Source organism: Taudactylus pleione, unplaced genomic scaffold (genome assembly GCF_031769625.1).
Source record: "Taudactylus pleione unplaced genomic scaffold, aTauple2 ptg001408l, whole genome shotgun sequence".
Taxonomy (NCBI): Eukaryota; Metazoa; Chordata; class Amphibia; order Anura; family Myobatrachidae; genus Taudactylus; species Taudactylus pleione.
Genome location: NW_028285808.1, coordinates 3327919 through 3355456, shown reverse-complemented (window position 1 = coordinate 3355456; position 27538 = coordinate 3327919). Strand labels below are relative to the sequence as shown.

At 47.2% G+C, this 27538-nt stretch overlaps 1 protein-coding gene across 1 annotated transcript in view; it reads right to left on the bottom strand.

Annotated features, from left to right (window-relative positions):
• Window positions 1-671: 671 nt before the first annotated feature.
• The window catches only part of OTOP1 (otopetrin 1), a 62676-nt gene continuing 35809 nt past the window's right edge, over window positions 672-27538 (bottom strand). Inside the window, exons 4-6 of the mRNA XM_088463563.1 lie at window positions 21552-21682; window positions 8562-9490; window positions 672-994 (exon numbers count right to left, since the gene is read on the bottom strand). Of these exons, the coding sequence (XP_088319689.1) occupies window positions 824-994; window positions 8562-9490; window positions 21552-21682 (1231 nt within the window). The 3' untranslated portion in view covers window positions 672-823. The remainder of the gene's footprint in view (window positions 995-8561; window positions 9491-21551; window positions 21683-27538) is intronic.

The following is a 27538-nucleotide window of genomic DNA, read 5'->3' as shown; positions in this document are numbered from 1 at the left end:
ACTTACATAAAGGGGAGTGATGTTGGGACGATGGCACTGAAGGCTATGCATACTTGGTGGTAAGCCTAAATATGTCTTTTACGAGCATATCTTTTCCACCTCGGCTAGGGTAGGTGCAAGTGCGCAATGATAATAGTGACTAGAGCAAGAAAAGGTTACGGATAGGAAGTGACGGCAAAATGAGTATGTGCAGAAATTGTATACACTCGATTTCTGGCCATCTCTGCATCAGTAGGACTACTTCTTGTTATTTTGTTGCAAGTGCTAAACTATCTAAAGTATCTGGTTACAAGTTTAGAGGAAACAAGTTACTATAATATATAAGCTCGTTCTTCCAGCTCAATCAAAGAAGAATGAGCTGAACAGCTCTGTGTGATTGTACTGGAATGGGATGCTGTCTCTTTAACACCTGCCTGTAAATGAGGCACCGTACAGTGTGCCTCAATCGTCTTTCTTGCAATCACCACGGCTGTTTTCTCAGATATTATATATATTATATAGTATATTTTCTTCACCTTATGCTGCACCATCCATAAGGCATGACACGTTACTTCTCCAGGTGAAAACTAGCTGAAAAATGTAGTTTGTTGAAGCACTATCCTTTACACATTTTATGTAACTAAAGGCTAGTTTAATAAATTGTGCAAAACATTACATGTTGTCACGTGGCTTTGTGTTTCCAGGGAAAATCAGAATTAACGTCAATTCCATTCCAAAGTATTTAAACGGCCCGGGGTAATCAAGGCCAAATAGAATAGCGTGACCTGAAAACAAGGCGTTCAGCTAATGTACTGTAGGTCATTCTTCGCTTATTTTTTATGTCCTATGTCTTACAATAAACTTCAAATAAGGAAGATGCTGAATGCATGCGGTAGAAGATGGAGAAAGGCATCGCAAGATTAACAACTGTAATCCAGGGTTCAAAACCAAACACGACTTCTTCCAAGCCATTGTCATACTGAGGGCGGCAGCCAAATGCTGGTGGGATCCAAAGCTGTGATATAAAGCAAACATGTATTATAATAATGACATATAAAAATACCCAAAAACTACGCATATAGGGCCTGATACAGGAAGGATCACAGTTGCTAATACGCATGCAATCGGCCGATTGTTTTGTACTGCGCATGCGTTCGCAGTGCACGTGCGCGACCCAGCCGCTGCGATCGGAACTGCGATCACATCGGCTACGCAGACCCATCGCAGAGTGATAGACAGGAAGTGCCGTTTGTGGTTGGTGACTGGGGGGTGGTCGGGTGAACGCAGGCGTGCCACTGCCTTTCAATGCCGTTGCATGGGCGTGTATAAATTATTCACTGCGAAACCACACGCAGCCTGAGGCCTCATAGCGTGCGCTGAAGTCAGCAATTCCTGAGTGAGGTCTGACTTGCCTTACCTGTGCATATGGGTCCGATGTTACTCGATGTTACTGATTATTTTCCTATGTTGCCAAGGTATACGGATGTGAGTAAGGGAAAGTGGGAGTCTTTATGTCAGGCTGCGATCGCAATGCGAATGCAATCATTAGCATATCACCGCTGATATTCACAACTGCGTTGCGTGTGTATTAGCAGAATAGCGATCCTTGCTGAATCAGGTCTATAGATCATATAGCATTTCCTTTTCATTACTTATATTATTATATTTAACTTGGGGAATCCGTGGTTTGTTTAATTGGTCCCCACTTTGGCCAGAACTAAAGTACTTACTCAGTATAATCTGAATCTCATAGAATTGCCTCTCAACCCCCATTCACAATAGGACGTGGCCATGACTCCGCTAGCTGGGCCACGTTCGCTGGTAAAGGGACCTGATAGCTTGCGCAGCGACAATGGCATTAGCTGGCAATCAGTAAGGTTACTCATACAAAACGGTGGCCCCTCTCTAGTAAATAATTCCAATACACAGACTCTCCCAGCTGCTGGCGCAACCACCATTGGATACGGGTTCATTGGAACTAATAGATTCTACCCATATACCCTTCTACTTGCTTTTATCAACAATATAAAATGAAGTGATAGAAAATCTTTTCCACGGCTATTTAACACACACAAAAAAAATCACCATGGGTTGCTATGGGCAACAACTCCACTTCTAAAAAAACCGCACTTTAGTAAATATACCCCTTAAGGTGCCCATCCACTAGTGGTTCCCAAACGTTTTTGAATCACGGCAACCTAGTGCATCAGAATTGTTTTCACGGCACCCCTAAACCAAAAGTTTGTTATTGTGAAATTCAGAAAAAAATGTAGTGAAGTAGTACAGTGAAGTAAATTGTGCTTACCTGTCATCCTTAGGTTTTATTATATATTGGTGGACAGGTATGTGCTTCTTTTTGTGCACATATTTAAATTAAATTGACCATAAAGAATTTTATTTGGTTCTGGACCACCAACCTGAGGTACCCCTGCAATTGTCCCGAGGCACCCCAGGGTGCCGCAGCACACAGTTTGGGAACCACTGTACTAGAAGATTAAGTTGAGCGATTGAACGATAACGATCGTTCAATCTTTCATAAATCGTTTGCAAAAATGTCAAAAACGACCAACAATGCGCGTGCCCGCTGGCCGTTTAGACATCTATTATTGTGCAAACATGCTGGTCAACCTGACGATAACGTCAGGTTGAGCATTTTTGCAGATGATTGATGAGCCTGCACTGAACGACTGCTCATTCAGTGTAGGCACATCACAGACTGACAAACGACTGCACGATTACAATGTCCTAATCGTGCAGTCGTTTTCATGTCTGCTAGTGGATGGGCACCTTAAGTCTTAAGCAGGCCATACACCAGACACAACTTTCATCCAACCATCCAACTAGTTGGTTGGTTGGAAGATAAATCTGGTAAGGTATGGGAGCAAACGACAATCAGCAATTTGCTCCCAGATGCCAGAAAACAGACAAAAATGGTTGTTCAACAAGTTGGTTAAATGTTTGATTTAAACAATTATTTAGACAATGATTCAGCAAGGATCGCAATTGCAAAGCTGCATGCAGGCATATACTGTAGTGTGTAGTGCACGGGGGGCAGTTTTGCAATTGTGATCTTTGCAATTTTGCAAATGCAGCAGGAGGTGTATGACACCCCTGCTGCATTTGCGATCCCATCACTGCGACAGAGGTCGCAGGCTGGGATCACCATCGTGACCATCGGTGGTCGATGGCGGACGGCGCCGAGGCTCCGGCCAGCTGAGTGAGCCTCAGCTTACTCAGGTTGGCCGGCTTGCGAGCCCAGCAGACTGCGTTCGTCCACGCAGTCCCTGGACTGGCCACTCCTGGAAAACGGGGCGGACACGCACCCTTTCTGGGAACGCCGGCCGACCAGCAACGCCCACTGAAACCGCAAACTTGAACCTCCGCTTGCCCGCCCACCGGAGGTTGAAGTACCACCGGGCATAACATTGGCAGCGCAGTGGGAGGCCTCATAAGCCCTCTCTGTAATGCGCAGTGTTATTTGCCTCCTCCTCCTCCATGCTATGTGACATCAGGCCATGTGACGTCACTCAAGCGCCATCACCCCTGCTACCACCTGGCCCAACACCAGCAGCTATCTCAGCTCCATGAAGGTGGTCCTGGTGATCATGAATGAGCTGTCCAGTTGCTGCTGATCGGGGACGGGCTGCTGCTGCTGCTTCTCAAGAATGTGGTGTCTGTATCCTGGAGCCAGAGTGCAGTGCCTCTAAAAAAGGTATGCTTCCCTCTATGAGTTCTCTGTCACTGACCAAAGATTTTAATAATTGTTATGTGATATATATTTGGGTATATACATACACACTGTGTTGACTCCTCCCCCTTCGTTGCTCCTTCCCAAACTACCTTCGCTCAGTCCTGCTGCCCTCGCCCTTGCTCCACCCTGTGCACCCCCCCCCCCAGCTCCCATAACTACTTTGTTTCAGACACCAGACCACCTCTTCTAGGTCCCGTCACCCTGGGAGCATTTGGGGCGGGGAAGACCTTACATATATACTATTTATATATATGTATATTTGTTTGCATAATACATATGTGTGTGAATGTAGAATGTACAGTGTATATATATATATATCAAGCAACAACAGAGTGGCGCTCGGAGACTATGATCTTTGTGAGTCAACTTAGGTGTTTAATATCTACATTTCGGGGTACGAATCCCCGTCATCAGGATACAAGCAAAACAGTGCACAGTGCTTGTATCCTGATGACGGGGACTCGTACCCCGAATCGTAGATATTAAACACCTAAGTTGACTCACTAAGATCATAGTCTCCGAGTGCCGCTCTATTTTTGCTAGATGTGTATGGAAGTTTTCTTCTAGGAGAGGGCACCTGAGCAGGTACACCCTACGGGCACCGGAGTGCCGGGTATTGCAGTTTTATATATATATATATATGCATATATATTTATGAGTGTGTGTGTGTATGTAAGGGCACAGTCGTGCCCTTATATTGAGGCTGTGTGTAAAAAAACTGCAATTCTCCCATAGAGAATTCCGGAGGGGGGGGGCATGGTGTTTACGGGGCTACACCTCAAAAGCTATGGGAGGTACTGAGCTGAAATTTGGCATGGGCAGGTAGAACTGTCGCTTCATGTTGCATGCCAAATTTCAGAGCATAAACATAAAAAATGAAGACTTGGGAGTAATCTGAATTTCCAAATGTCACATTTTTCTGACATTCTCAATTAGGACCACCTTTCTGCTGTAGTCTATGGGTTTTTTTTTGGGAAGGCATAACTCAGGGCAGGGTGCAAATTTAGACTTGGGGTTTGTTTTATTAGGTAGCTATTGTGCCAGGGTTTTGGGGTTCAGGTAAATTAGAATGTTACAGTTTTTAAACTATTACCTCAAGAATGCGCCATTGAATAGATAGGACTTTTGAACTTGTTGCGCAGCTGCAGTAGGAGCCTCCAGCAGGTGTAATCACTGTGGCTTCAATTGGGTGCGCAAAGATGCCCGTCATTTGTGGGCTTTAGCGGTGGTGGACTCGGGGGAAGGAAGCTGGCGTTAGCTGCAGCAGGACCCGGGGGAAAGGCGCAGGGGGGTAGCGGGCGTTAGCTGCGGACAGGACCCCGGGATGGTAGCAGGCCTTAGTGGCGGCGGTGCAGGCAGCAGTGCGGTCAGCAGTGGGGCAGGCGTTAGGACCTGGGGGAGGTAGCAGCACACAGATGCAGGCTCGAATCTGGAAGATCCGAGATAACTGCTTCGGTGTTTAAAAAAAAAAAATTGTGGCCCCGCCCCCCCCCAAAAAAAAAAACAACCAGCACCGTGCTTTGGAGACCCAGCACTGGTTGTGCTAAATACAGGGGACAAACGTAGGGGTCCCCATATTAAGCTCAATCAGCACCAGGCTTTTCAGAACCAGTCCTGTTTGCCAAAATATGGGGGACAAAAGACGTAGGGGTCCCCCTTATTCAGCGCAACCAGCACTGGGCTCTGAGCCGGTCCTGGTTCTGGAAATACAGGGGGGAAAAAATGCGTAGGGTCCCCCCATTATTTATGAGAACCAGCACCTGACCCTTAATAGAGGGAGGTGATGCCACAGTCAGGTGAGCCCTTTCACTGGGGCCCCCAGCCGAAGCATCACCCCTGGCCGCTAGTCAGTCCAGGCCGGGAATCACTGGGGAGCTAGGGACCCCCCCTCCAGGGCACCCCAGGCCCAGGCTGATAGCCCGGGGCTATCCCCAGCACCCCTGGGCAGTAGGTGTAGGGTTGATTATGTAAAGTGTGGTGCAAGTAAAGTTTGAATATTGGCTTTTGCTGTGGAACTACCGCTGCTACTCCTCTGCACCACCGCTGCTGCCGCTACCCCGCATGTCTGCGCTATTGTACCATATTGTTGCCCTTCTCCCCTGCAAAAAGCTATGAAATTCCATAGACAAAAAACCTTACAGTTTCACGTCTCATTAAGGCTGCTTAGACATGATCTGAAAATTCACAAAACGTATTGAATTTCTGCCACTCAAACTCCAAAAAGCAATGAAATTACGATCATTAAGGCTCCTGCTGCAGCAGCCGGAGCAGTCTCCTATGGTTGTGGGACGGAGCGATCACACTGATCGCGCACCCCCCCTTCTTAGCGTCGGGCTGGGGGGCTCACAGCGCCGCTACAAAAGTGATTTATTCTTTCATTTTTTTGTCAAGGAGAAATGGCCACACCTCCCACAATTAGGCCACACACCCTCCATTACCTGGGCCCCAGCTGGGCTCTCTACGGCCCTGCTCACCACACATCACTATTGGGAGTGAGAGAAAGGGACAGGGGGTTGGGCAGTATACAGGGGCAGAAGTATGGGAGACAATGGAGGCGCCTGCCGCCGGGCGCCAGCACTGGAGGGGCACCTACTCCATCACCCACAATATATTCACCCCATTTAGGGCTGTAAATATGGGGAATAGGGGGGCACTAAATGATAACTTGCCTCCGGGTGTCTGGGATGAACTTACGCCACTGGCAGTATAGATATAGATAGGGGGAGAAAAATGGCATAAGACAGGGGGGGGGGGGAGTGAAAGATGGGGGAAGAGGGTGGAAGACAAAGGAGATACACCCCAGCAGCACTGGGCACAACAGCTATCAACCTGGCAAATGGCCATCCCAAAATACTAGTAGCAATGTAATGTGTAAGCGTCTCTCAAAACGTAAACTTCTTAACAGTTATTAATAAATGTGAAAGTTGCATTTTCAAAATGTGTCTAAAAAAATACAAATAAAATCAAATTTAGAGCAATGATTATCAATGCTCCGTTGTTGCTGCAAGGTCAGCATACTGACTCTCATTTTTATTTGCATTCAGGAGTCAGATTGCCTTGATGCATAGATGCTTCTTGCTACATTCAAGAAGGCTGGTGTAGAGTTGAACACAAGTCAACCGTATTTGCTCTGGCATGGTATGCACAGAACTAAATGCATATACGTATTCGTCCGTAAGCAGAAATGGACCGTACTCTTGATTTGATACCTGGCATCATCAAGATCAGTGCGCACTTGCAACAGTGATATTCCTGCTGCAAAAGATCTCCCCAAAAACAGGTATAATTACACGTATACACAATGGTGCTTAGCCAGCAATTCCATCAACACGCCCTGACTCAACTTTGCCAGTGTACTACACGGGAACCTAAAAGAGTATCAAACACAAGACACAGATTTACAAAGAGGTTCAAACTGCAGTTGAAGTCATACTTTGCCCCAGGTCTGGACTGTAATACTCCTCAATATTATATATAAAGAAAATTAGCCCCATATATTGCAAATTCATTCAATACTGTCTCAACTAATAAACTGGCGAATATTTATAAAACAAATGTTCAGAAATTGTTGATTTTTAAAAACTGATTAATTAGATAAATAATACCTACGTAGAAGCATATTTAATAAAAAAATGTTCAAAAAAGTACCACAAGTGGGTGTCTGGCACCACCCTGTGGTCGTGTCTAGAAGGCCTTGTCAACATTATCCCCCAATCCTTGAGCATCTTTTATTAATTTTTATAGAATCTCCTGTAACGATTGACACCCCCAAAGCATCCCCCCTGTAATGTTGATACCACCAGATATTATCCCTCTAACCCTGTGGTATATTCTTGTAGGCTTTGATCCCTCTCTCCCAAGAGTATAATTCCTACCCCATTGCAGTGACAATAGATCGGAGGGCTAGGAGTAAGGTTTAGGGTTAGGCACTAGTGGGAGGGTAAGGGTTAGGCTGCAGGGGGGAAGGTTAGGGTTAGAATACTTACCGACATGTGCCAGTATCCTAATCCTGTTGGTTTGCCAGCATCGTAATTCTAAGCGCCGGCATCCCGTACCCAACCCCATTTAAGGGCTAAGACACGATTCAGACCCTGTCGCTAGATGCGGCCGCTCGCTCCCAGCGTATGCAAATTCAGCTAAGTGACGTCAAGGCAGGCGATCGCACGGGAAGGCATAAGCACACCCACTATGTCTTGGCGAGCGATCACTTTGTGTTTATAGACGCCCACCAGCCTGTTTTTATCTGCCCACTCGCGAAAGTCATCTCCAGGAAGTATATACAACCATCGGATCTGATCGCAGCGCTTGCGGTTGACTGTACCCTACTGCAAGCACTGCGAGCACTTCAGTGTATAATTCAACCAGGTAACATGTACTATGACGCTGCCTGTTAATTATGCACACCTCTGAAGCGGCGTCGAAACACTCATGCACTCCTGTGTCCGCAACTCCACTCCCCCGTTACTACTGCCCTGCCTCTCTTACCACCCACAAACGGGTTGTCCCGTCACTCATTCCACTGGGCTGTCTTTGCTGGGCAAGCAAGTGCTTCCCAATCGCTCTGACTAGTTCGCGCACTGTGATGCATATGCATGCGCAATTGCATAACATTGGCCGCGTACGAGCGAGCGGCCGCTTGCGAGAGGGTCTGAATCAGGCCCAAAGTTCATTGTGGCTAGAATATATAGTGGCACATTCTGTACAATCTCATGACATTAACCTGAAGCAAAGATGTCTAGTGATAAACACTTTGACTGTCCCACATAAGCAGAGACATATGGGAGTCCTAAATAAACATGACGAAGGAAATAAAAGCATGAAATCATCTTACCGAAATATTGCAAAGGAACAGAAATGCTGCAATGTTTTTAAGGATTCTCCTTTTTTTGTTGAGTTTTGCTGTCCTGGTTGCCTGAAACGCAGTAACAGATTGTGCAAGTCTAATGGAGTTATTATTTTCTTGATTCGTCTTGTCCTCCACACTGGCTTCTCCCAGAGAGATATCTGAGTTTGACATGTAAGGAAACTCCTTGTTGCAAATAGTGACAGATTCATTGAACACTTCATACGAAGGTGTAAGGGACAACGTACTTCTACCAGACATAGAGAAAATCCTCTCAATAGTATGACCATCCATAGGCTCCTCTTCTTTGCGGTGTATGCACTCAATGATAAACAGGTTCTGAATGTACTTTTCAATAATCACCAGGATGGAATAAGGTAAATTATACCAGGCATATTCAGGGTGGGTCTCTGCACAAATGATAGCCAAGATAGAACCCCAAGAGATAAGCCAGGAACCACATGCAGAACCAACCAGAAGATCGGAGTCCAGTTTCTTGGCCGGACTTTCACTGTCATCCAACAACTTATTCTCCAGCCTGTATATGATAAGGCCTATGATTCCTGCTGTACACATAAGTGTCAACACTGTAATGGCAAATACGTAAAACATTGTGAGTGCCAGCTCACTCCTGCTCTTCGAGCGCCCAATTTGGATCAGATACACGACCAGGACTGCGATGGTGGTCGTAAGCACAATCAGCCCCATTACGGTTCCAGCTGTTATGCCATGGAACTTGAAGTGAATCTTCTGCTGCAGATGGTGTTTTACAGTGCGTCCAATATTCTTCCATAGGACGTACAGCATTGTGGAGGCTAATATGTGGTATTCGATAGTGAATGGATATAGATAGTATATTCCTTGTGAAAACATGAAACACACGTTTGATGTGCAGTTACATTCTGGTGTATGGTGATCTATAAAGCAAGTAAAAGTGGAAATGTTAGCTGTGGAAGCACTTCTCCTGTCCTCTAGAGTCACATTGACCATATAAACATCATTGACTTATAATAAGTATTTATAATTTTGAAAACGGCACTAATAACATTCTAGTGCAAAAGAAAAAAAATGCCCAAGTCTATTATCCACTAAATCCACTCCCACCTCTGCACAAATAACAACCGTGCTATGCTCAAAGATCCCTTTGACAAATGCATTTTACAAATGATCCTAAGGGGCATTCCAGTGGACATTCATTCATGTTCACATTGTTTGAGGTACTTACAATCAGGATTTTAAACCTTTTTTTCTCTGTGATCTTTTGTCCTCCTGGACTACACCAATAATTGTTATTTTTAATTTCTCTGCCTGTAGCTCCATCATTCATTATCTTCTGACATTCCCACCATCATCGTGAGTGATTTCTACACACTACTGATCATCCACATTCCTCTTGTGCCTCTAAACTGCTCTCTCTAACCTCCTTTCTCAGTGTCTCCCAATGGGCTGACTTTACTCACTGCCTTGGTCTTGTATTCTCTACACTATGCTCAGTTTCTAATCTCTTAAAAACTCCTTGCCCCATCCCATACCATCACCTTCTTACCTGCAAGCTCTTCTCCATCTTTCTAAATGATCTACCTGCTGCTTCTACCAACTTTCTCATTCCCACAGAATTCTCAATTCTATTAATTATCAATAACTTTCCATCTCTCTGCCCAAGTTAGCGTTCTCCCCAGGATCAGTGTCATGGGTGCTCCACCCATTTTTGTATACATGCCACCAAGCAATATTCTGCTCCCGGGCTCTGACAGCCAAAATCAGATGTGCATTGCACTTATGTTACTGTGAAGCAGAGCATGTTTTGGATGGTGGGAACAGTGCAGAAAGAGTAGACGGACGGAGAGTGCAGTCGTGCGCTGTGTTTCAACGTTCCATATATATTCAGTATAAGGATTTCAACTTTTTTATGGTTGTGAAGTTTTAAATTGCCCCCACCAGGCTACTTAATGCCACCCAGCTGTAAAAATATTCCCTCTCATGCTTTCTTTCCTAACACCACCTACTGGACCTTCTTCTGCTAAGCTACCCAACACTTCGGTCAATGATTCGAATTTTAGGGGATCTTTCCACTGCATTTCACATTTTTGACCTCTCTCTTCTCATACAAACGCTACATTCCTTCAGAACACTGACCTATCCTGGCTCTCATCCTATTTATCAATTCACTTTATCACAGTTCATAAAATTTGATACGCCTCCTCTCTGCTTCCTTTATAAGTTGGAGTAATACACGGCTCAGCCCTAGATCCCCTGAAGATGATTTACAAATCTACTTAATCCGGGCCTGATTCATAAAGTACACAAACCCTACTCCGATTCTGAGAGACTTGCGCATGCAGAGGATCCGTACTGTGCATGTACAGGGCTCCCTCTGTGAGATCTCTCGCAGTTCCCCCAAGCTGCAGCCTGAATGACAGGCTGTGGCCATTTGGGGATGTAGAGTGGATGGGTCAGACTCTGTTCCCAGAAATGGGAATTTTCGTAGAGTTGAAGCTAGGGTCTGTGTCATCTGACTGGCCTCTTTACCAGAGCTGTGAGGGGCAATCTGAATAACCTCAGGGTTACTCAGATTGCTGATGGTATCGCAGAAGATCCGATGCTGCATCTTAGGAAGCAGCACTCTCACTCTGAGCTGCAGTCAGGAGGTGCCTATTTACACCAGACGCCTCCTCCTGCATCTGCCTATGAGTTGTACACTATTGCACCGTGGCTTCCCTGCGGCTGTGCAGTATTGTATAACTCTGAAGCAGCTCCTATATCCTCTATGGATCTCTCACCATCCGTGTTGGCCCATGTTACTTAATGACTAGGTGTTGTCCTTGACTCAGAACTGTCCTTTACTCCTCTCATATAAATAATGTTACACATACAGCTAAGAAACATCTCCATAATATGCACAAATCTCACACAAGACACTGCAAAAACTCAGGCACTCATTATCTCCCGCATTGACTATTGTAATAGTCTCCTAACTGGTCTACCCTTGGCCAGACTCCTTCTCTACAATCTATTTTGAATACAGCGGCTAGGCAGATCTTCCTCGCAAAAAGTTCTTCTACCGGTGCTCCGCTCTGTCAGTCCCTACAGTGGTTACCTGTAATTTAACCAAATCTAATATAAAATGTTTCTACTAACAAATAAGCTCACCAAAAACTACTGACATCACTTTTATCAAAACATCACCCAAATTGGACAACTACATTTTGTTCAAGATTTGCACCTCTCATCCAACTCCCATTCCCAGTTACAGGACTTTTTCCAGGTTCCACCGACTCTGTGGAATGCCCTCATTTGCGCAACAAGACTCTCCAAAAGCTTCCAAACCATCAAGTGTTCCCTGAAATCTCACCTCTTCATGCAAGGTCATAAAATTCCATACTCACCCTCTTAGCCTCCCTAAGCAATTATACATGATTACCCCTCAACAGAGTTCACACAAAACTTACATGTGTTCTCTTACTAGATGCAAATAACCCTCTGATACATAAACAACATTGCCATGTGACTGATTCATATAGCCCACCAAGCAATCTGGCTAAATCCATATGCATTATGTAGCATATGGAAAATGTTTATTTTCCAATAGATTGTAAGCTTGTAAGGCCCTCATTTTATTACTGTGTTTTTCCCAAAATGTGCTGACACAATATAAATAAATGTTAATAAAATAAATACTCATTAAGACTTCTACCCCTTTACCAGCTGAAGAGAGGTCCCCACCATGCTTCACCGTAGGTTTGCTGTTCTGTGGGTAATGAGCTATGAGCTATGCTGTCTTTGTGCCAACCGTATCTTTTAAAATTAAGCCCACAAAGTCCAACCTTTGTCTTAGCAGATCATACGCAATTTTCCCACTTGGTTTGCGGTGATTGAATGTATTGATTTTCCCTTTTGCACAATTTAGATGAGCGTTGATGTTTTGTTTGTGAGAACTGGCTTCTCCATAGCGCAGACATGTGCAGAATGCGGGTTATTATTGTCACATGCAGGGAGTGACCAGCTCCTGCCTGAAATTACTACATATTAAAGTTGCTGTAGGCTTCTTGCAGGCTTGCCTACCCTCCCGATTTGGTCGGGAGCCTCCCGAATATCGGGTGCCGCTCCTGACCCCCCGGTAAGGCAGGCAAGCCTCCCGGCTGCCGCCTGACACCCCCCCCAACTACAAGTAGAAAACCCCCGCAGCGGGGGGGCCAGATGACGCGATTCGCGCTACATCGCGTCATTGTGGCTCCACCGCCTGCTTCACAATGCCTTTATTTTCAGCATTGTGAAGAGGGGGCGGGGCCACGATGACGTGATCGTGCGGACACGTCCCTGGCCCCGCCCCCATGCGGAGCCAGTGCCTGGTCACGCCCCATGTTGTGTGCAGGCATTCAGCTCCCTCCCGGAAGGAGGGAGCTGAATGTCGGCAACTATGCTCTTGGCAGCCTCCCTAATGAATTCTCTTCTGTCTTGTCATCACATTGGAAGGTTCATACTTCATACTGATTTTGGCATTGTTCCATGGTACATAAAATGCTTTTGAAATCTTTTTACACCATTTTCCTGATTGGTACCTTTCAGCAACCAGATACCGTAGATTATATAAAAGCTGCTTGTGGAGTATTGGCCTGGTACAGAGATATGCGCTATGCCGATATTTAGGGGGCTGAGCGATTATTAGTAACCTGTGCATGCGTCTTATTCTTACTGCACAAGCAACAAGGTACATTACCGTAGCTGCTCGCTGTTCTTTTTACTTGCAGTGCGATCCCATACGCAAGAAAAATGTCTCCGGCGTCTCAGTTGCTGCGGTGAGTCTGAGCAGTCCTGGGGTTTACTCAGAACGGCGATAATTGACTGATCTGCGACACAAGCTGCGCCTTTGTATGCAGATGCTGGTATTTGCAAAGCTGCAGGAGGGCGTCTCAATACATTCCTCTGCGTCTGCGACATTTGCATATATTTATGCATAGCAGCTACGTACACAGACACAGCAGCGTCGGCATTAGCGTACGGCTCTGAATCAGTGGCTATGGCTACGCTAGAGCAGCTGGTAAATATTGTGAATGTGATGTGTCGGCATTTTCCATCCACCATATTAAGTTGTTCTGTGCTGTACTCAATTACATCACAATAGCGCTACAGTGGTACGCTAATCAGAGCGCCATGAAAAATCTACTGATTGGCCACCAGGTTAGACTCCAACACTAGCAGTTTCCCTATTATTTATAACATGGCACTATTATCATGTGACCAGCCATCTTGCTGTTATGTGCCAATTGCCAATTTTGCGCAGGGGCACGCATTTTGTCCCCCCTGCAATAGCAGCAGCAGGGCTATGAGGCATCCTGTAATAGCAGTAGCAGGGCCATGAGACCCTTGTAATAGCAGCAGTGGGGCTATGAGGCCCCCTGTAATAGCAGCAGCAGGGCTATGAGGCCCCCTGTAATAGCAGTAGCAGGGCTATGAGGCACCTTGTAATAGCAATAGCTGGGCTATGAGGCCCCCTGTAATAGCAGCAGCAGGGCTATGAGGCATCCTGTAATAGCAGCAGCAGGGCTATGAGGCATTCTGTAATAGCAGTAGCAGGGCTATGAGGCCCCCTGTAATAGCAGCAGCAGGGCTATGAGGCCCCCTGTAATAGCAGCAGCAGGGCTATGAGGCCCCCTGTAATAGCAGCAGCAGGGCTATGAGGCATCCTGTAATAGCAGTAGCAGGGCTATGAGGCACCTTGTAATAGCAGCAGCAGGGCTATGAGGCCCCCTGTAATAGCAGCAGCAGGGCTATGAGGCATCCTGTAATAGCAGTAGCAGGGCTATGAGGCATTCTGTAATAGCAGTAGCAGGGCTATGAGGCCCCCTGTAATAGCAGCAGCAGGGCTATGAGGCTCCCTGTAATAGCAGCAGCAGGGCTATGAGGCCCCCTGTAATAGCAGCAGCAGGGCTATGAGGCATCCTGTAATAGCAGCAGCAGGGCTATGAGGCCCCCTGTAATAGCAGTAGCAGGGCTATGAGGCACCTTGTAATAGCAATAGCTGGGCTATGAGGCCCCCTGTAATAGCAGCAGCAGGGCTATGAGGCATCCTGTAATAGAAGTAGCAGGGCTATGAGGCATCCTGTAATAGCAGTAGCAGGGCTATGAGGCCCCCTGTAATAGCAGCAGCAGGGCTATGAGGCCCCCTGTAATAGAAGTAGCAGGGCTATGAGGCACCTTGTAATAGCAATAGCTGGGCTATGAGGCCCCCTGTAATAGCAGCAGGGCTATGAGGCCCCCTGTAATAGCAGCAGGGCTATGAGGCCCCCTGTAATAGCAGCAGCAGGGCTATGAGGCATCCTGTAATAGCAGCAGCAGGGCTATGAGGCACCTTGTAATAGCAATAGCTGGGCTATGAGGCCCCCTGTAATAGCAGTAGCAGGGCTATGAGGCACCTTGTAATAGCAATAGCTGGGCTATGAGGCCCCCTGTAATAGCAGCAGGGCTATGAGGCCCCCTGTAATAGCAGTAGCAGGGCTATGAGGCCCCCTGTAATAGCAGCAGCAGGGCTATGAGGCACCTTGTAATAGCAATAGCTGGGCTATGAGGCCCCCTGTAATAGCAGCAGCAGGGCTATGAGGCCCCCTGTAATAGAAGTAGCAGGGCTATGAGGCACCTTGTAATAGCAATAGCTGGGCTATGAGGCCCCCTGTAATAGCAGCAGGGCTATGAGGCCCCCTGTAATAGCAGCAGGGCTATGAGGCCCCCTGTAATAGCAGCAGCAGGGCTATGAGGCATCCTGTAATAGCAGCAGCAGGGCTATGAGGCACCTTGTAATAGCAATAGCTGGGCTATGAGGCCCCCTGTAATAGCAGTAGCAGGGCTATGAGGCACCTTGTAATAGCAATAGCTGGGCTATGAGGCCCCCTGTAATAGCAGCAGGGCTATGAGGCCCCCTGTAATAGCAGCAGCAGGGCTATGAGGCATCCTGTAATAGCAGTAGCAGGGCTATGAGGCCCCCTGTAATAGCAGCAGCAGGGCTATGAGGCCCCCTGTAATAGCAGCAGCAGGGCTATGAGGCACCTTGTAATAGCAATAGCTGGGCTATGAGGCCCCCTGTAATAGCAGCAGGGCTATGAGGCCCCCTGTAATAGCAGCAGCAGGGCTATGAGGCATCCTGTAATAGCAGTAGCAGGGCTATGAGGCATTCTGTAATAGCAGTAGCAGGGCTATGAGGCATCCTGTAATAGCAGTAGCAGGGCTATGAGGCCCCCTGTAATAGAAGTAGCAGGGCTATGAGGCCCCCTGTAATAGCAGCAGCAGGGCTATGAGGCCCCCTGTAATAGAAGTAGCAGGGCTATGAGGCATCCTGTAATAGCAGTAGCAGGGCTATGAGGCTCCCTGTAATAGCAGCAGCAGGGCTATGAGGCATCCTGTAATAGAAGTAGCAGGGCTATGAGGCATCCTGTAATAGCAGTAGCAGGGCTATGAGGCTCCCTGTAATAGCAGCAGCAGGGCTATGAGGCATCCTGTAATAGCAGTAGCAGGGCTATGAGGCCCCCTGTAATAGCAGCAGCAGGGCTATGAGGCCCCCTGTAATAGCAGCAGCAGGGCTATGAGGCACCTTGTAATAGCAATAGCTGGGCTATGAGGCCCCCTGTAATAGCAGCAGGGCTATGAGGCCCCCTGTAATAGCAGCAGCAGGGCTATGAGGCATCCTGTAATAGCAGTAGCAGGGCTATGAGGCATCCTGTAATAGCAGTAGCAGGGCTATGAGGAATTCTGTAATAGCAGTAGCAGGGCTATGAGGCATTCTGTAATAGCAGTAGCAGGGCTATGAGGCCCCCTGTAATAGCAGCAGCAGGGCTATGAGGCCCCCTGTAATAGAAGTAGCAGGGCTATGAGGCATCCTGTAATAGCAGTAGCAGGGCTATGAGGCATCCTGTAATAGAAGTAGCAGGGCTATGAGGCATCCTGTAATAGCAGTAGCAGGGCTATGAGGCCCCCTGTAATAGCAGCAGCAGGGCTATGAGGCCCCCTGTAATAGCAGTAGCAGGGCTATGAGGCTCCCTGTAATAGCAGCAGCAGGGCTATGAGGCCCCCTGTAATAGCAGCAGCAGGGCTATGAGGCATCCTGTAATAGCAGTAGCAGGGCTATGAGGCCCCCTGTAATAGCAGCAGCAGGGCTATGAGGCTCCCTGTAATAGCAGCAGCAGGGCTATGAGGCTCCCTGTAATAGCAATAGCTGGGCTATGAGGCCCCCTGTAATAGAAGTAGCAGGGCTATGAGGCATCCTGTAATAGCAGTAGCAGGGCTATGAGGCATCCTGTAATAGCAGCAGCAGGGCTATGAGGCATCCTGTAATAGCAGTAGCAGGGCTATGAGGCATCCTGTAATAGCAGCAGCAGGGCTATGAGGCATCCTGTAATAGCAGTAGCAGGGCTATGAGGCATCCTGTAATAGCAGTAGCAGGGCTATGAGGCCCCCTGTAATAGCAGCAGCAGGGCTATGAGGCCCCCTGTAATAGCAGCAGCAGGGCTATGAGGCACCTTGTAATAGCAATAGCTGGGCTATGAGGCCCCCTGTAATAGCAGCAGGGCTATGAGGCCCCCTGTAATAGCAGCAGCAGGGCTATGAGGCATCCTGTAATAGCAGTAGCAGGGCTATGAGGCATCCTGTAATAGCAGTAGCAGGGCTATGAGGCATTCTGTAATAGCAGTAGCAGGGCTATGAGGCATTCTGTAATAGCAGTAGCAGGGCTATGAGGCCCCCTGTAATAGCAGCAGCAGGGCTATGAGGCCCCCTGTAATAGAAGTAGCAGGGCTATGAGGCATCCTGTAATAGCAGTAGCAGGGCTATGAGGCATCCTGTAATAGAAGTAGCAGGGCTATGAGGCATCCTGTAATAGCAGTAGCAGGGCTATGAGGCCCCCTGTAATAGCAGCAGCAGGGCTATGAGGCCCCCTGTAATAGAAGTAGCAGGGCTATGAGGCATCCTGTAATAGCAGTAGCAGGGCTATGAGGCTCCCTGTAATAGCAGCAGCAGGGCTATGAGGCCCCCTGTAATAGCAGCAGCAGGGCTATGAGGCATCCTGTAATAGCAGTAGCAGGGCTATGAGGCCCCCTGTAATAGCAGCAGCAGGGCTATGAGGCTCCCTGTAATAGCAGCAGCAGGGCTATGAGGCTCCCTGTAATAGCAATAGCTGGGCTATGAGGCCCCCTGTAATAGAAGTAGCAGGGCTATGAGGCATCCTGTAATAGCAGTAGCAGGGCTATGAGGCATCCTGTAATAGCAGCAGCAGGGCTATGAGGCATCCTGTAATAGCAGTAGCAGGGCTATGAGGCATCCTGTAATAGCAGCAGCAGGGCTATGAGGCATCCTGTAATAGCAGTAGCAGGGCTATGAGGCATCCTGTAATAGCAGTAGCAGGGCTATGAGGCCCCCTGTAATAGCAGCAGCAGGGCTATGAGGCCCCCTGTAATAGCAGCAGCAGGGCTATGAGGCACCTTGTAATAGCAATAGCTGGGCTATGAGGCCCCCTGTAATAGCAGCAGGGCTATGAGGCCCCCTGTAATAGCAGCAGCAGGGCTATGAGGCATCCTGTAATAGCAGTAGCAGGGCTATGAGGCATCCTGTAATAGCAGTAGCAGGGCTATGAGGCATTCTGTAATAGCAGTAGCAGGGCTATGAGGCATTCTGTAATAGCAGTAGCAGGGCTATGAGGCCCCCTGTAATAGCAGCAGCAGGGCTATGAGGCCCCCTGTAATAGAAGTAGCAGGGCTATGAGGCATCCTGTAATAGCAGTAGCAGGGCTATGAGGCATCCTGTAATAGAAGTAGCAGGGCTATGAGGCATCCTGTAATAGCAGTAGCAGGGCTATGAGGCCCCCTGTAATAGCAGCAGCAGGGCTATGAGGCCCCCTGTAATAGAAGTAGCAGGGCTATGAGGCATCCTGTAATAGCAGTAGCAGGGCTATGAGGCTCCCTGTAATAGCAGCAGCAGGGCTATGAGGCCCCCTGTAATAGCAGCAGCAGGGCTATGAGGCATCCTGTAATAGCAGTAGCAGGGCTATGAGGCCCCCTGTAATAGCAGCAGCAGGGCTATGAGGCTCCCTGTAATAGCAGCAGCAGGGCTATGAGGCTCCCTGTAATAGCAATAGCTGGGCTATGAGGCCCCCTGTAATAGAAGTAGCAGGGCTATGAGGCATCCTGTAATAGCAGTAGCAGGGCTATGAGGCATCCTGTAATAGCAGTAGCAGGGCTATGAGGCATTCTGTAATAGCAGTAGCAGGGCTATGAGGCCCCCTGTAATAGCAGCAGCAGGGCTATGAGGCCCCTGTAATAGCAGCAGCAGGGCTATGAGGCCCCCTGTAATAGCAGCAGCAGGGCTATGAGGCATCCTGTAATAGCAGTAGCAGGGCTATGAGGCACCTTGTAATAGCAGCAGCAGGGCTATGAGGCCCCCTGTAATAGCAGCAGCAGGGCTATGAGGCATCCTGTAATAGCAGTAGCAGGGCTATGAGGCATTCTGTAATAGCAGTAGCAGGGCTATGAGGCCCCCTGTAATAGCAGCAGCAGGGCTATGAGGCTCCCTGTAATAGCAGCAGCAGGGCTATGAGGCCCCCTGTAATAGCAGCAGCAGGGCTATGAGGCATCCTGTAATAGCAGCAGCAAGGCTATGAGGCCCCCTGTAATAGCAGTAGCAGGGCTATGAGGCACCTTGTAATAGCAATAGCTGGGCTATGAGGCCCCCTGTAATAGCAGTAGCAGGGCTATGAGGCATCCTGTAATAGCAGCAGCAGGGCTATGAGGCATCCTGTAATAGCAGTAGCAGGGCTATGAGGCATCCTGTAATAGCAGTAGCAGGGCTATGAGGCTGGTGTTTAGATCTAGTAAGGGGGGGAAGAGGTCCCATGTCCTTTTAAAAATGATTTTTATTCAAACCTTATTTGTTAATGCTGCAAAGGTCACCAGCCCTCCAGCGCCCACAAGAGATGCGGCTCCTGTGAGATATACAGTATGACCCCATGGCCAGGTCTGGCTGTCATATTTATGACATCACAACCTTACTGTTATTGCCCTAAGCTTACCTGCCCCTGTTCTGCCTCTCTTAGTGCAAGGAGTCGCATAAGCATTTTATTGTGCACATGGAAATGCGTATTGTATGCACAAAGTACAGCTGTAGTACCAACTCAGCATCAGGACCACAGGTAAAGATTATCTGTCCAACCATCCAACTAGTTGATTGGTTGGAATGAAAATCTGGTAACGTATGGGAGTAACTGATGATCAGCAATTTGCTCCTAAATGCCAGAGAACAGATGAAAATGGTCGTCAGACAAGTTTGTTAAATGTTTGAGCTAAACAATTTACACCAATTTACAACAAATAACAGTTTTTGTCCATTTTCCGGCGTTTGGGAGCAACTTGCTGATTGTCATTTACTTTCATACCTTTAAAACAACATGGGCAATGTGCTGTGATCACGTCTGACTGATTGGAATATGTTTCCATGCAATGTAACACACATTAAATAGATAAAAAATGTTTTACTTTTGAAAATGACATACATACCGTATATACTCGAGTATAAGCCGAGTTTTTCAGCACAAAAAATGTGCTGAAAAAGTACCCCCTCGGCTTATACTCGAGTCAAGTGTAGCGCTGACCGGACGGCTGTGTGTTTTAGCACACTGCCAAACACACAGCCGCCGGAGCCGGCAGCTGCGTGTTTGGTGTAATCAGCAGCCGCTGAGAGTCTGTCAGACTCTCAGCGGCTGCTGCTGCTCCCACTGCGGGAGCCATCTTCCGGCTCCCGCAGTGGGTGATGGGAGACACGTCATCATGACGATGTCTCTCCCATGCAAAGCGGCCGGAGGAGCGGACAGCGGCGGGACCAGGAGCGGGAGGTTCAGGTAAGTGTTTATTTTTTTTTTATTCTTATCACGTCTCTCTCTACTGGGGGGGGCTACAGGGGGCACTACCAGGGGGCGATTACTACAGGGGGCACTACCAGGGGGCGATTACTACAGGGGGCATTATCAGGGGGCGATTACTACAGGGGGCACTAAAAGCGGGATTACCACTGGGGGAACTACCAGGGGGGGATTACTACAGGGGGCACTACCAGGGGCAGGGGGCACTAAAAGGGGGGATTACCACTGGGGGAACTACCAGGGGGGACTACCAGGGGGGGATTAGTACAGGGGGCACTACCAGGGGGGGATTACTACAGGGGGGATTACCAGGGGGGGATTACTACAGGGGGGATTACCACTGGGGGAACTACCAGGGGAGGATTACTACAGGGGGCACTACCAATGAGGGATTACTACAGGGGGCACTAAAAGGGGGGATTACGACTGGGGGTACTACCAGGGGGGGATTACTACTGGGGGCACTACCAGGTGGGATTACTACTGGGGGCACAACCAGGGGGAAATACTACTGGGGGCACTACCAGCTGCTGCCATTTCCCACACTAGGCTTATACTCGAGTCAATAAGTTTTCCCAGTTTTTTGTGGTAAAAGTAGGTACCTCGGCTTATATTCGGGTTGGCTTATACTCGAGTATATACGGTACAATACATACAATATATATAACATGTAAATAAATTCAACCTATAAAAATCAAATGAATAAAAGTTGTATCAACATGCGTGCTTGTGTCAGAAAAAAGAATCTTCTGTAGAGCAAAAAAATTTATACAATTGGATGTAACAAATCAGTTCAATTTCCATGGAATAAATTGATACTGTCTCAATTCTTTTGCACACTGTTTAAAATTACTGCATTCTCACACCTGAAATAAGTATAAATTGTCTGTATTGGTTAACTTGGACTTGAAAATGTCGTGCTGGCGTCCCAGCATATGGTTGTTGTATCTATGGTAACCAATTGAAGTTGCAAACTTCTATTAAAGATGAAATATGCCCATAGAGGGGAATGTCTTTTTCATGGAGTGTTAAAACAATAAGTTTAATTTTTGAGATTTAATAACACTTTTTACCAGTTTTCTTACCCATTGTTATGTTAGAAAAGCCAAGAGTAATGAGCCTCTCCTTGTGTTCATTCAGCTGGTGCTTGGACTCTGTTAATATGCCATTAGTCCAGAGCAGGAGGTTTGTAAACACAGCATGGATCAAACCAAACCTAGAACATATATATCACAGACAAATACATTTTTTATTATTATTATTACCTGTTATTTTTATAGCGCACACATGTTCTGAATCGCTTTTACAGACAATAGTTGACCATTCACATCAGTTCCTGCCCGAGTGGAGCGTACAATCTATATTCCCTACCACATGCTCTCATACTAGGACTAAGTATTGTTGGGAGTCGATTAACCTACCGGTATATTTTTTTATTGGTATGAAGGGTGCCTGTATGTAGGTTAATGAAATTTGGTTGTAGGTTATTTCCTCATAAGTAAAAACCCATGGAAAATGTTCTTGTTTCACGGCAAATAATTTAAAAGAACTGTAATTAGGAGTTATGGCTAATCAGCACTTTGTTAGTGAATGACTCTTTGAGACACTTACCTTAGACATCAGGAAAGTAAACTGAGTGGTGTAAATAGTCTCAATGACAGTAGTAGTAAGGTTTGAGGGCGACTCACCTCTTCTCTCAGCCTCCTACACTGTATTATGTATAGAGTTCAGGAAGGCAGCATTTCTACAATTAACAGCATTTCTAGACATTCAAATTGGAGGGGTGAGGACTGAGACGGAACAGAAGGTAGAAGTGTTTTACAGAAAGAATTTTACTGTAGAGCCATGGAATCTTTTATATAATGAGCTAGAGCCATGTGCCAAGCGCACATCAACCAGACAGCTGGAGGGAGTCCCAGTCCCCTCTCTTTTCCCACAGCTTTTACTGGATGCCCAGACACAGGGACAAGATATTAGGGACAATTACAGCACATCTAGCTCAGAACTGATCAAACACAACAGATGGAAACTCACTAACAGCCCTGAGAAGTGACATCATAGACAGTGTGCAACCCTGACTACACCCCAGTCTCAAAAAGCAGGGAGGACCCACAGTACTCAGAGTGGGGAAAGGAGGCATCCTGCCCAATCCCCGCCCACACTGTCATCTCCAAGGTGTGGGCAACACTTGCTCCAGCACCAACCAATCAGCGCCCTCTAAGCTCACATGTTCTGCCCTATTATAGGTCCTGACTGAGAGGCGGGCACAAAATCTACTTTATAACCCTTCTCTAGGGTGAGAATTTTGCAGAGGACTTTATCCAGTGTTTTATAGACCCTGACTGTATTATTCCCCACTATATATTCACTCTTACTGTATTATATCCCACTATATATACACTCTCACTATATTATACCCCAGGTATTCTGTTGTGGGTTTGGGGGAAAAACAAGGGGATATGGGATGAACCGGGGGAAGTATAGGAGGAGAATTGAAGAAAGGGGAAAAAACATGGGGGAGACGGGAGGAAAGGAGGAAGAACATTTGGAGATAAGATGAAAGGAGGAAGAACATTTGGGAGACAGTAGGAACAGGGGGAGGAAGAAGGAACAAAGCGAAGAACAGGGGGATATGGGAGGAAAAGGGGAAGAACATGGGGAGGCGGAAGATACAGGGGTAAGAATGAGAGGAGACAGGAGGAATAGGGGAAGAACAAGGGAGATGGGAGGAATGTGGGAGAGAGTAGAAGAAAAATGTAAAAATTCAGCACAATAGCTAACCACCCTGTGAATGATGGGTTCAAAATACTAGAGTCTCATCACTAGTCGTGGTGGGAACTTACATTTACACAATTCAAAAATGCACGGGACAAACATGCTGCTATTGTTAAAACTGTCAAAGAAACTATTAAGAAAAACAAATAACAATACAAAAAAAACCCCAAATGAACAATAAGGTTGCCTGTAAATAATACACCACATTATTGGTACGGACAATGGGCCTGATTCAGCAAGGGTCGCAGTTGCTAATACACATGCAATCGGCCTATTGTTGCAATCACAACAGATTAGCATACTATCGCAGCTGAACTGAGTGCGTAATCACTATTGCTTTCGCAGTTGCGATCCGTAATGAATCAGGCCCAATTCACATGGCACTGCCTCATCTGTAAAGAACTCTTGGCACATAACACAGACTCATTTTCACAGTCCACCTTAAAACACTTTCCACAGTCTTGCTGGCACAGTCCGCATGTCACATCCTCTTTTGCACAGACCACAGGATTGCCTAACCTTAACCAATCTGCCAGCGCTTACCGCTGTTGCCATACACATCTATGGTGATAACAGAGCCTTGCAATTTATCAAGAAAAGAAAAGCTTTTCGCTGCAAACCAATGGCATCTTAGGAAGGCGTTAGCTGTCCCTATCAATGAAGTCCAGCGAAGTCACAGGTCCCCAGCAACGGTGATGTGCATCATTATGTTTTGATACCCAGTGAATCATAAAGATAGTTACCTTCGACTCGCTGCCATCAATGATAAACAGATCCCCGTGTGGCAGTAGTCCTAATGCTGAATCAGTATTATAACAGTTGGTTTAGTGTATCTTGCGTCATTTTGCTCTGGGCATGCCAGATTCTGGCACTCAGATCAATGCGAGGTGGCAGGGAGGAGGTGGTCAAACAAAGGCCGAGTACACTATTATTATTATCTTTTATTATATAAATACAAATGCACAACAGTAAGACATCACAGGAGTACAAATCAACAAGTACAAACATAAAACCATAGACAAGGGGGCCCATTTATCAAGGATCGCTTTTGCAATGCAATCAGGGCATGCCAGGAATGCCCATGATCGCATTGCAAAAAAGCGATTTCTTCGGCCGGATGTATCATCCGGGACATGCAGAGACACGGGCTCCGAAAGGACTGTACATGCACATCCGCCATAGCCGAGGAGGGTTCCGGCGGATCCCTCTGCCGGCTAATAGTGTGCGGTGTAGCCCATAGGCTACAGCAGCTAATGCCATCTTCAGATTGGTGTTAGCTGCGGGGGCCAATTTCAGGAATGCCTCGCATTCCGGATATTGGTAAATTTGGCAGCATCGCATCCCCCATAGAAACCTATGGGGGAGGCGGCTGCCAGCGGAAACGGAGGGATCACAGCAGGTATCGGAGATACCTGCTGCAGTCCCTCCTACATCCGGAGGATACTTAGGGCCTGATTCAGAGCCGGACGCTATTTGTGCTTGCTCGTTCAGAAAAAGGGGCCGGCTATTTAAATTGAGCGCTCGCTCTTTGCGGTCTGTTGACGCCTCTATGTCTGAGCGAGCAAGCTAAACATGCGCTCGCTATTTTGTAAAGACGCCCCCTGGCCGTTTGCATCCTACGTCATCTCCGCTATTTATTAGATTAATCGAGTACATCGAAAGGCGTCTGAACTGCTCGCAGTGCTTGTGGTTGGATTTTCCTACCGCAATCATGCGAACAGTTCAGGCTAAGAGACAACCAAGTCACGTGGTCGATGATGCTGCTTTGTTAATTATGCACACCCTTAAAACGCCCGTTTTGACCGTTTGGCACGCCTGCGTTCGGATCTCCACTCCCCGTTTTCAAGCACCTTCCCCTGTTACCAAGCACAAACGCCTCATCCTGTCACTCAAATTAGCAGGCACTCGCTATTTTGCGAGCGCCCGATTTCCGACCGCAATGACTGGTTGGCGCATGCACATTACGACCCATACGCATGCGTAGTTATGCAAACATCGCTCGGAGCGAACGAGTGGCCGCTTACGAGCGGCTCTGAATTAGGCCCTTAGTATTTGAGGTAAACCCCCGAAAACGAGTGTGTTCTGGGATTTTACCTCAAATACACTTTGATAAATGGGCCCCTTGGAGTGATAAGTACAGTAGCTGGAGTCCGCAGGCAGCAGTGAGTTGCTGGGAAAGGCACAACAGCTACCAATTACCCTGTACCCATCCTATGAAAGTTGATGAAGGGCAGGAGACAGAAGACAGAGGGCCTGATTCAGAGCCGCTCGTAAGCGGCCGCTCATTCATTCCGAGCGATGTTTGCCCAACTGCGCATGCGTACGGATCGTAATACGCATGCGCGAACCAGTCAGTGCGGCCGAAAATCGTTTGTTCGCTAAATAGCGAATGCCTGCTAATATGAGTGACAGGAGGAGGCGTATGTGGGTGGTAACAGGGGAAGGTGCTTGAAAACGGGGAGTGGAGATCAGAACGCAGGCGTGCTTAAACGGACGTTTTATGGGTGTGCATAATTAATACAGCAGCATCATTGACCACGTCACTAGGTTATTTTATAGTCAGAACTGCTCGCAAATTTGTGGTAGGAAAAACCAACCACAAGAATAGCGAGCAGTTCATACGCTGGTCGATGTACTCGATTAATCTAATAAATAGCGGACATGACGTAGGATGCGAGCGGCCAGGGGGCGTAGTTATCCATAAAACGACCGCAAGTTTTGTTCGCTCGTTCAGACATAGAGGCGTGAACAGACCGCAAAGAGCGAACGGTTCATTTGAATAGCCACCCCTTTTTTTGGAACGAACGACCGCAAATAGCGACCGGCTCTGAATCAGGGCCAGAGAGCACTGGTGGTGAGGATGGTGCAAGGGGAAGAGTTTAAATTCTAATATGTTTGCGCAAATGTGAACAGATCCAGACTGGGACACACATAGTCATATACATATCAGAAAGACATATTATTGTGGGTGGTCAAGGGCATGCACAAATAGCGGCCATGGTGTGTGGCTGTTGTAGGGAGGGAGGAGGTTGGAGAGATGTTGCTGTGTGGTCCTCTTTTGAAAAATGTAATTACAGTTAAGCAGGGGTCTCTCTCTCTCTGTTCTCAGCCTGTCTCTGTCACAGTACTCAGCTCATCTCTTTCACAACTGTCAGCCTGTTTTTGCCACATGGCTCTCCCTCTCAGCCTTTCTCTTCTAGCTGTCCCTCCCTCCCTCTCCCTCTCTCTCTCTCTCTCTCTCTCTCTCTCTCTCTGCCTCTCTCTCTCTCCTTTCAGCCTGTCTCTTTCACAGCTACTTCTTTATTAGACTGTCTTTCTCTTAGGGGGCGAATTCAATTGGATCGTGGTGCCGGCAGCTCTGGGACTAAAGTGACAGGATTAATTCTGCTCGCACCCACCTGAGGTGGCAAGCAGAAATCTGCAAAAAGCCGGGCTTTTGGATGCCCAAACTGCCGTTTAAACAATGCGCCCATTTATTTGCTTGGGTTTAGCCACTTTACTCCTCTAAACCGGTGCATTTGAGCATGACATGTGCGGTAAGTAATGGGTGTCGGCGGCAATCGCGCCCACTAGCATAAACAATTGAATATCGCCCATCCCATTACTTACAGGTGTGATAAAACAATTAATTCCCCCCACCCCCCTCAGGGGTCTATTTACTAAGCAGTGTTAGGAGACAGAGTGAGAAGTGATAAGGTGCCAGCCAATCAGCTCCTAACTGCCATCTCACAGGCTGTTTGAAATATGACATTTGGAAGCTGATTGGCTGGCACCTAATCACTTTCTTATCACTTTTCACTCTGTCTCCTAACACTGCTTAGTAAATAGACCCCTTAGACTCTTATCTCTCAGCATGTCTCTCTCTCAGCAGCTGCCTCTCTCTCCTTGGTAGCACTCAGCTGGGGTTAGCCAGACATAGCTGCTCAATCACAGAGAAATGGATTACAAGGGGGTGTGGATTGAACGATCTACAGTAAAAAGGTAGACAATGTCTAGATAGACACCAGGGGCCAAATGTAATAGGGTGAGAGTTTAGAAAATGTGAGAGTTTAGCAGTCAATTCTGACATTGGTGGAGTTTTATCTTCAAAATGGGAAAACATCTGGATGATATTTTAAATTGTGAGAGTTTTTTGAGTCTGAAAAACATGCGAGTTTGCTCTGTTGCTGTGTTCTCAGACTCTTATTACATTGGCCGGGTTTAAAGAGTGTGAGAAAAGTCTGACATTTTCTAATCTCTCACCCTATTACATTTGGCCCCAGATGTTAGACAGTCAATAGGTCGACAGGGACAAAAG